At 37.5% G+C, this 11351-nt stretch overlaps 1 protein-coding gene across 1 annotated transcript; it reads right to left on the bottom strand.

The window, feature by feature from the left end:
- Nucleotides 1-10633: 10633 nt before the first annotated feature.
- On the bottom strand, nucleotides 10634-11133 carry LOC110789744 (uncharacterized). The gene is made up of 2 exons (XM_021994451.1): nucleotides 11014-11133; nucleotides 10634-10972 (listed from the first exon to the last, which is right to left on the bottom strand). Exons 1-2 carry the CDS (start codon nucleotides 11131-11133, stop codon nucleotides 10634-10636), a joined length of 459 nt encoding a protein of 152 aa, XP_021850143.1.
- Between the last annotated feature and the right edge of the window lie 218 nt (nucleotides 11134-11351).

Raw genomic sequence — 11351 nt, 5'->3', positions numbered from 1 at the left:
TTAGGTGGTAAGGCGTCCTAAAGGAGCACGTTGATTGTGGTTACAACTCAAACAACAATGGCATTATGTTGTGGCAATGGGATAAATTATGGCATTAATTTATTAACCAAGTTTAATTTGGAGATTATTAGCAATAGGTTTTGCTTACCTAAAATCTTAAACTACTTAAGACATGCTAAAGCTGCTTAAGGATTTAGGACTTTTGGGGTCTTGGAATCGTTTCATTCATTTTGGACCATGTTTTATTTTTGCATGAATGAAATGTTTAATAGCTTTGATGATTACGTGAATGCTTTTATTTCAAGTTATTAAAGTATGATAAATGTTTTCTTTGCTAGTTCATTTTATACAATAGTCAATCTTCAACCTTATTGCGTTCGGACAATAGAACTGCGATATTTCCTCGATCGATTGGTAACTATTTTTAAGAGCGATTCTCAAACAAAAGGAGAGTGAGAGCGTATCTTGAATGCTATTTTCTTATAGTGATCTTCATGGTTGTTTTCAAACTAAAATTTTAATGGTAGACCAATTGGACCTCATATATTCAGAATACTGGGTACTTTTGAAATAATGAAGTATTGAGTTAAAGACTCATGTATAACCAATGGTTAACAACCAATTTTCTTTTGATTCGATAATGAACTAGACTCATTGGATGCGGTCATTGAAAGTGAATAAAAGAAAGGGACTTTGTACGCATAACAAAGTAAGAAGATCAAGCAAAGAGTAAAATCTTTACGACTATAAGAAAACATGCTAGAAAGGATAGGAAAGGGGAACAAAAGAAATGAATTCATATTCAATTTCTACCTAAAAGTTTGTGTTAAAGAGAAACGACTTAGCAAATAAACCCCCATGGTATCAGATTACCGCTTGAGGTTCTAACTCTTGTTAAGAACTCAAATTCCGGGAGCTAAGTCTGGTTATTGACCTACAAGTAGGAAATGAAGCAAAGTTGTGCTACATTAATTGTAGGGTCATCATGTTTGTTTTAAAGTCCTTCTAAAGGCTGGAACTTAATGGTATTATGTTCCATTAATCATCATGATCAATTTCTGTTTGGACAACGGAAAGACTCACATTCAAAGTAAACAAAAACATTCGTTGAGTGTTTATTTGAATGAAATTGTCATTTAAGGGTTGAGTCATATGATTGATTAATAAAAAAACGAATCTCTTCACACTCAAACTTCAGAAGGTTCAAATCAAACATTTGATTTGTGTTCCACATATCTTTGGCAATGTCATACGACCATATCAACAAGTCAACATTCTATGATTCCATGGCATGGATTTCTGAAAGTTGGTTAATTAAAGACACATGGGTCTTGCTTGTTGAACATGACATAGAAATGGAATATTGTTAGAAGTTTCTAGACAATGAAGTTCATGGATTTTATGACCTACCTATTTGGCAAGAATTTGAGGAAATATGGCTATATTTACTCAAAGTGAAATATGTGAAATGCTTCAATGCAATTCACAAAAGGGTATAAAATCAACTTGGCAAGAATTTTGGAACATATAGGCTGGCTCAAGGTGATGTTTGCATGAGCCAAGAAAGATTATCTAGATTGTTTATATGGCATTGTAACAATCGAAGCTCCATAAGAATATGGTATGTCCAAATGGAGAAATCGGAATCTATTTCGATTAACGATAATCACGACTATTTTCCTATATAGTTTCTAAATGATACTCTCAAGTGACATTCACACTAAACAAAGTTGTCAATGCTAAGGATAAGATGTCATAAGGACTGAACTTCGGTTCAGCACATCTTTTCAGTACAAATATATCTAGGGTTGTCAAACCCAGTGGGAGTTAGTGTTTACATCAAACAAACTCAAGGATAGATATATATTTCTTTATGAGCGACTCATAGAAACAAAAGGTATTGATTCTACCACAAATCTGAGAACATATGGTTGTTGCTTAAGATAATGTCTTTTAGGAAACCATCATATTTCCAAAAAGGCAAGTGGGAGAAAAATGACCTCGAATGGACTTCGAGTCAAGCAACAAACAAATTTAGGATACTTAGGAGTCTTTGGAAAAGCTACGTACTTAGAAGCCTTTGGACGAGCTTCAGGAAGACTTCAGAAGTGCTTCAAGAGAATCCTAATACTCAAAGGACTTGAGTAATGTCTTTATAGACACTAACGTTTGATGTTCAATACCTAGGTAAATCGTATAAGGAATAGAATTCAACCAAGATAGATACATAGATATCTTGAGGAATGAAAACTATGAAGACTTTGGAAAGTGCTTCAAAAACATACGACTTACAGGTTAGTTACGACGAATTTAAAATTCCCAAGTATGGTTTGAGTCCATCAGAAACATAAAGTATGGTTCGAGGCCATACAAAATGGTTTGAGGCCATTCATCCAAAGTACCTTCATCTTGAAGAATCAAATCTATGATTTGGTTGATTTGCATAAAGGGTTCACTCCCATTAGTTGCAAACATGTTTTCTAAACATAGAACGTTGATTTACATAACGGGTTCACTCCCATTGGTTGCAAACATGTTTTCTAAACATACAACGTTGATTTGCATAAAGGGTTTACTCCCATTGGTTGCAAACATGTTTTCAAAACATACAGAGATGATATTGTATACTCATACAAAAGAGAAGCTAGATTGGTGGTTAAAGATTGTAAACAACTTCACGGCGTTGATAATATTGAAATCTTTTTCACCAAGTCGGAATGCTTGAAACATTTTGGATAAATCTAGCAATCATTGCATATGGCAATATGGTAATTGGAAAACGAAACACCTTACTCAATTGGACTTGGAGAAAGGAATTGTGTGCATCACACAATGTAAAAGTTTTGGATGCTAGATAAAAGAGCAAGCTTAAGAAATCTATTCATAGATTAAAGCATGCAAGTGGGAATTAGACCATATTTGTCTAAAAGGCTATTGAGCAATCATAGCTTTATGAAAATATGGATCATCTTATAGATGAGGAGTTTAGTGGGAGCCAAGTCAAGTTTATTGGTTCTATATATGAGATACATATCTCTGTATTGAAAATGACATTCAAATTCTAAATGGTTAGATTTGAAAGTATTTGTCAATATTAGAACCATGGCGAAACTTAGAACATATTGGGTTAAAGATCTATTGGATAGGATATAAAGCGTTGTTTGGATTCTGTAAAAGTAATTACTAAATCAAGCACAATGGAGAGACTCAAAAGAGACTCTCAACCCATATGAGTAAGTCTAAGTTATGAATGCTTTAACTAAGTATAAAGCTAGGCTGTTATCACTAAAGTTAAGCATGAAGGACCTTGAAGAGGTGCCTTCACCTTATATCACATGGCAATGCCAAGATTTTAGCCAGATTCAGTGTTTCTTGAAACAGAATGAAGCTAAAAGTTACATGGATGGATTTTAAAATGTGAATGGTTTTTGCATTACAATCAATCATGTATAATGTGATATACAGATCGCCAAGATAACTCGTGAACATTGGATCGTGACGAGTTTATACCAATCTCTATTGATCTGGATCAAAGATCATTGGAATAGTATCAAGAACATCCAATACATTTGGAGATGTAGGATGAGCACTTGATAAGAGGAAGTGAAGATAACTAAAGTTTTGATGCTACATGCATTTGCCTAAGCAAAAGTTGAATCTTGTTGTTAGGCAAACCACAAACATACACGGGCAATTGGGCGTCGTGATTAAAAGGTGGTTACATAGGTTCTAAAACATATGTGATGCATGGGAAACTGAATCAATGATTAGTTTCCAAGTTCTCAGTTGAAAGATGTATCTCTGTGAACTGGTTGGAGTATTCCAAAAGGATGGCATCATTTGAAATTCTACATAATTGAAATGAATTCATTGTTGCCTAAGAAGCAATGAAAGGGAATTGTTTTTAGTGGGAGTTCTTCAATGAACTCAGGTTGATCACAGGTCTGCTACCTGGATGATTTTCTATTTTAGATATGATTATCATTCTAAACAGCAACGAAAGACTAGATCATTCTAGAAACATATTCAAAGATCTTTTCATCTTACATCGAAAGGCTTTCGATTGAAAAGATGCTAAGGATAGCAAAGTATGATAAACTAAACCTCTGCATTGAATGATACACAACATTCATATGCAGATATGGAATCAAGTTTGAGTTCCATGAATGTTTTAAGTATTGGGTGAAAGGCCTATATCTGTAAAACATTAAATGCTTGATTTTGGGTTAGAGGCCCACAAATTGGTAAGCATTTGGTTTAAACATTTATCATTTATGAAATTATATTTCATAGTTCATTTAATCTTGGTTTAGTATTAAATGATAAGTCTATGTGATTCAAATCATTCAAATGGGATGTCAAGATGGATTCTTCGACAAAGAAACACCCATAAGTGAACTTGAATATTGAAGTCACAAAGGATCCCTAATCCAGGTCATTGAAAGGTGAACGACCAATGACTAATGAAGATTAGATTGCAAGTAGATTACTTAGTTCTGTTTCTTGAACTAGAGTGACTGGATGTCAGAATCTTTTGTATAGATACTTATTGGATCTTGTATCGGATTGACCAAGAGAACACTTTAAGAGATTAAAGTCATGTCATAGGTAGTTCTCATTAATGGTGATTAGAAACCGTTCCTCAGAACATGAGCGATTATGTCTGCTCGTTTGAGAATTAGTTCGCTTTGATACTAGCTAAACGTCGCACCGTAAAAGGAGGCTATAAAAGCAGTTATTGGGCGTACTATGAATCAAAGTGAGTATTCATAGATTGTAAGAATGGATTGTCCTCCTATCTTTGATAGGATATGGTGTTGTTGTGTAACAAGGCCTCTCGGAGAGTTAGATACTGTAAAATGCATGGCCGTGCTCAGAATGGTCAGGCTTAACCTTCCGCAAAAGTTTGACAGTTGAACTCTGTAATCCGAGAAACACTTCTGGACCTAATCAGGATGGCTTGGATCTTACCTTATGTTCAGTAAGTAACACTAAGCGACAAAGGAATGTGGATGCACACTTGTCTGAATGACAAGTGGGAGATTGAAGGAAATCTGTCCTTCGCCCAAGGTGCATTAAGTCTAATACCAAGGTTTAGATTAATTGCGAACAATTAATTCAGTGAGATCAAGTGATCGGAACAGCTAGCTGGAGCAATGCTTTCGATCAGTGAGTTCTAATGGATATTGAACTCACAACTTACTCTTGACTGAACCTACAAGGTCACACCAATGACACGTAACAGATCACCGGATTAAATGAATCGGAAATTCATTTAATAGTTTTTCGGGATTTAAGTTGGAAACGTATTATACGATACGACCTTGCATCGGAATCGTATATCGTATCGCGAATATTCGTAAGCTAGGCGAAACGAATAAATCGTATCATACGACGGTGATTCGTCGTATACGAAACGATAAATAATATATCGGAAATATATTAAACGCGAATACGAAGAGCGGCCCACGAGCCGAGTGCACGAAGCACTCGAGGCCCATGGGCGCGCGCTAGGCGAGCAAGCAAGGGCCAAGGCAACACGGCAGCGCTGGCCCATGGCCGAGCGGAGCTGCGCGTGTGCGCGCTGGCCTATGCAGCGACACAGCCACAACAGCGAGGCCCATGGCCCAGCGCTGTGCTTGTCTCACGCGTGGCTTGCTAGCCGGCCTTGCCTCCGGGCTTGGTCGGTTAATAAGGTTATGTAAATAACCTTATGACCTAATTTCCAACTTACTGCAATCACAATTCAGATTACTCAAAACCCTAGAGACACAGAGAACCCTAATTCTCTCTATGCCTCCAACGTGAGTTCTTTCCAAAAAGCAAAGTATCTTGATTAATTGTCTAAGCTACGATTATCAAGACGGATCTGATCGTGTCGGTGAACCAAGTAGATGAACGACAATTGGAGTTCTTTGTTCGTGTTCGTTGACGGATTATTGTGGAAAACACGCTTCGAATGTAAGTATGCTTAATCTGTGCTTTATACATGTTTCGTGGCTTTGGGGATTGTTCCGCACATGTTATTATGTTTAACTGTATTCCCCTACAGTTTGATGGTGATTCTAGTCCAAGAGGTGATTGTAAGCAACTTGGACATCCTTGAATCTTTGAAAATTGTATTTTGTATTTTGAAAAAGTTTGTATTTTTGGAAAACATGTGTGATTGTTGCAAGTGGTGTTTTTATGATTAAAAACACCAACTTGCTAATCATTTAGAAATCAAAGCAACATAGTAGATTAGAATGGGATTCGGATTTACCTAGTTAGATTTAGGCAAGAGCTCCCAATTGCTTTTTTGAATTTAAGAATTTTGTATTTGTTTTTGAGGAGTTTTTGAGTTGTATTTTGAGGTGTAATGTCGAAATTACGACGTTGTATTGTTGTTCTCCTCCCCATTATGCTGGAAATGAGGGGTATTTATAGAAGGAATTGGTGCAAGGCACCAACACACGTCAGCGCAGGGCGCTGGACCAGCGTTGGGCGCTGGTGACGTGGCTTGAATGCCGCCAAACCAAGGACGGGGAATCCGTCCTTGTTTCGTCTTGTAGTTTTGTACCTGTTGTACGAATAGTACTAGGTTTGGCGTTTTGTATTTTCTTGGAGGTTAAGGCATCGTTTAGCGTCTAAAAACAAGCCTTTCTCGGGTTTTTGAATTCCAGTTTTACGGGACGGGGCCCGGCATGCTCGGTTTTGTGGGTCGGCGCCCGAATTTGACTTGCCTTATATGATTTTGAGTGGAAAAGGCCTAGTAAAACCAATGGGATGGTCTACTAGATGAGATTGTACTTGGATTTTGAAATTGGATTTTGGAAGTTGTATTTTGTACCGAGTTCCGGGAGGGGAACGGTCTCGGGGGTTGGATTTTGGATCTTGAATTTGGAAATATTCTTAGCAATTGGGATTTCCGCCTGGATTTACTCCAATCACCTAACAAGGATAATGGTATCGTCATCATCCCAAAGGGGAGACACAAATTAGGTGTCTGCAACATCATTTATGGTCGGCTACCATACGGGCCGTAACTGTTGTAGGAATTGAGATTATGATATAACATATAGGTTTAAGAGGTTACCCATCATCAACCTCCCATAATCTTTATTGTGTTTCCTATCTTGATTTTTTTCCTTGTCCACTTCCTCCAAAGTCCAGAGTTTTGTTCTAGGGAACTCATCCCACCGAACAGGAAGCCTAAATAAACGGTCTAGGTAAAAAATCTACACAACAAACCACGTTCATAAATAGATGTGTATAAATAAATAACAACACAAGAAAAGAGTGGGAAATTTTAGAGGCTTACCAACAAAAACAACACACAACCACCAGTCCCAGCAGCATACCCCCTGCACGCTGGCAGCTGATGGCGTAGTATAACAGCCATTTGTGACTGAACTATCACCAATTATATTGTGATGCATTCGTTGTAACGTAAACATCACCTAAAAGCTTCGTCGACATGTTGCCACCATCAGTAGAAGGATATAGAATCTAACCCAACAACACAATCATGAAATTCTCCATGAACTCAGCCCTATCATATTAATTATTCAGGGGCTTTAATTTTCCTTCATCGTCCAAGGGCCCTTGCAACACACAGACTGAGTTTGATATTAGTATTGTACTCTTGGTATTTAAAGAGTTTTTCGCACCGTACTTAAACAACCATCGATAAAGCTCTGCTCGACGGCAAATCAGAATCTTTATCAAGCACCGGAAGCCCAATGTTTTTCATTCAAAAAACCTATTCCCAATGGGAGGCAGAGATCGGCAACACATTCCCGTCACCACCAACTAGATAATTGTTTGCTCCATCCAACCTGGTCATCAACCAGTAGCAAAGCTGCCTAGGAAGCTTGGATATTTTCAGACCTAACATCCCACCAAACCCCATTTTTATTACACACGCTCGCCTTGATTCATCAAGCCCAGCAATTATCTTCGAAAACGCATCGGTCCGACATATAACACTTGGTTGCTACAGAAAAATTCCATTCGGGTTATTCCGTCATAAATACGAAAAATGCACAATTTCTGTATCTGAAACGAATAGGTGAACGGAAAATATTGACCTTCCGGTCACTATTTGCTCTTTGCGTATCTACTATCACGCCATGACACTTTGAATACTCACCCCTAGACATTGGGTGTTGGAGATTTGGAACCTGTGTAGAGGGGAACAAGAATATATTAGAAAACATTAATAAAACAGGGTTATGAAAAAAATTAAACATCTTATAATGAAGATGAAGTACCAGCAAAAACACTCTCATTTTCTTTCCTCTAATTCCCTTTTGTTTAAGAGGAGACTTTCCTTTTGTTTGCCCTTTTTCCTCAGTCTTCTTACCCTTCTACTTCTTCAGCACTAACTTCTTCATCAAATTTTCCTCTCCTCTTCTTCATCATCAGATTCACCTCTACGCCTCTTCCTCATCATCTGTAAATTCTCTTCTTTAATGCTTTTTCATCTTCTTCTACTTAACCACACTGACTTTCTAGCATGGATGCTTCGAAACCTTCTTCGTCACTTTCTAAACACGAAGTTCCTCTTCTTCTTCTGACTTTTCCTCTTCTTCTAGATAATCCCCTTCTTCTTCTTCGTCCTCCTCTTGTTCATAAGAAATATGCTTGCTTTTAACAAAAGGCTTTTTCTTTGTCTGTTTTTTCATATTCCTCTTACCACCAAGATCATCTTCCAAAGAAGTAAAATCCTTGTCATCTTCGTCTTCTAATTCTTCACCATCTCCTACAAAAACTGAATCGTCATTGTGATCCCCTGACTGTGAGCGCTCTTCATCCTCTTCTTTTATTTCTTCTTCAATTACAGGTTTTTTAAACTTCATACGCTTACTGGTGCCGGCTTCTGGGGCAGGTTTATCCTGAACAACATCATTCAATGCAAAGTTATGTTTTAGACATACAATACATATTCATTAATACAAATTAGATTACAAACTTCACAAAAACTACCCATGTTTTCATCTTTTTTACACTCACCCATGCTTTCTCGATCCAGTGTGACACTTTTTGAAAACCATCCTGCAAATAACATTGGAACCATCAACATACATACCGTGTAGATAAAAATACCAAACTACATGCAAAATAACAACTGATCAACATGTACCATCTAAAATCAATGTTACGAATCTGGCACCCTTAATATTAGTTTGATGTTCATAAAAACAAATTACCCTTAAGTTATACCCCATAATCCCAAACATATAATACAATCGAATAAACCACAATGATAAATTAAAACAAACAATCCAAATAACTTACATTTGCGTAACTCACAGAAACTCCATAACTTGGGTTTCCACACATTAATCAGTAACATTCTAAAAGAATCACACACCCTAAAACGTGCATTTCCTTCTAATAATAAATTGCCAAATTTCGTATCCAGAAATATATTGTTGCGCAAGAATCCATAGTTCAATTAATTCATGCAAATACAAAACAAGAAAAAATGACAAAACAATCAACCAACCTGACGAACATATTACCAGCACAGATACACAAATTACATAACTACATCCTACCCGATCAACAGAAAAACCCCACCCCCTTCTCTCCCTGTCATTTTCTTTTGTTTCATATCCAATTTGATGATCGTTAAATTTTGTTTCTAGTATTGGCGTTAATTGATGTAAAAAAAAGTTCTTGTCACATAAATGTAAATATGTAATGCTAAAGAATTAGTTTGGATAATACAAGTATATAAGAAGGGATTTTAACTTCTAACGCGAGTGGTGATTTCGTTGTTGGTGGTGGTGGAACATTGTGTAAAATGAGATGAATTCTTCCTTAGGAGGTTGTGCATTGATTATTAACATATGTATAGTGTACAAGGTCAACTAGGGTTTACACATTACTATATTTACAATGCTAAATATGGAACAATAATACTTACATATTATTGTGTCTAACACGCCTCCTCAGTCGGAGCGAGAGGAGGACGGACGTTGAGACTGGAGAAAAAGTCGATGAACAAGGGTGATGGAGGACCCTTAGTGAAGATGCCAGCATACTGAAACGATGAAGGCACATGGAGAACCCGAATATGGTCAAGAGCCACTTTCTCTTGAACAAAGTGTATATCCATCTCCACATGCTTAGTGCGTGGATAATATACTAGACTAGACATCTAAACTGCACTTATATTGTCACAATAGACAATCGTCGCCCTCTTTAAAGGACAATAATGTTCCATAAGTAAATTTCGAATCCACAACATTTCAGCCACGACGTTAGTCACACCCCTATATTCGGCTTCAGCACTGGACTGAGATAAAGTAGCTTGGCATTTAGAAGACCAAGAAATAATATTTTCACCCAAAAATATAAAATACCCAAAAGTGTAGTGACGAGTATCCAGACAGCCACGCCAATCTGCATCGGTATGAAACTAGACCAGTAGCCGGAATCGAAGAGAAGTGCATGCCATAATCTAGAGTACCCTTGATATATCGAGCCCTGTTCTCCGTCCCTTTCAAAAATTCAACCCATCCTATCAAGATCAAGGGTAGAGCACCTTATCAAACCAGGCCAAAGGATTATTTTGCCGAATAATCGTTGCCATTGTACGATACTCTGGATCCAATTTACTCAGTAATGAAAGAACCAAGCGTTCTTACGAAACTGGGTGGTCAAGAGCCGTGAGTTGGTCGGAAAACGTCTTGAGAGCCTGACAATATTCATCAAGAGAAGCGAAGTTAGACATAGGATTATTACCAAATTGATTTTCCAGAAGAACCACCCGTGTGCTTTTGTTGTCTTGGAAAATTTTACTTAGCCGATTCCAAATATCCAAGGAAGTAGCATAGTCGTCCAGGACCTTGAGAAGGAGATCCTTCGAGATTTCCCCATACAACCATTGAAGGACAATTGCATCTACACGTTCCCACAAGTCGTCATCCATATCCTTCGGTCTCTTGATTTGCGGATCAATGTGGTCTAACACATTGTAGACCTGCGCGATGTTACAGAACAATGTATCCCATGGAATTGGACATTGTCGACGTCAAGAACAAGAGGGATCAAGGCTTTGACGTTGGTGGAAGACAAGGCGGGATGATAGGCGTGAACAAATGTTAGTTGAGGAGGAGGAACCACATCATCACCATATGCCATTCTTTGTGAAGAAAGGGAGACAGAGAAGAAATAGAGACATAGGGAGGGGAGAGAAGTAGCGGAAGAGGATCAGTAAAGCCTAGGGTTTAGGCCTGATACCATGTAAACTGAGGTTAATTCTCCCTTAGGAGGCTATGCATTGATTGTTAACATATATATATAGTGTACAAGGTCAACCAGGATTTACACATTACTATATTTACAATGTTAAACATGGA

The sequence above is a fragment of the Spinacia oleracea genome, chromosome 4 (genome assembly GCF_020520425.1).
Source record: "Spinacia oleracea cultivar Varoflay chromosome 4, BTI_SOV_V1, whole genome shotgun sequence".
Classification (NCBI taxonomy): domain Eukaryota; kingdom Viridiplantae; phylum Streptophyta; class Magnoliopsida; order Caryophyllales; family Amaranthaceae; genus Spinacia; species Spinacia oleracea.
This window is presented reverse-complemented; position numbering and strand designations above follow the sequence as displayed.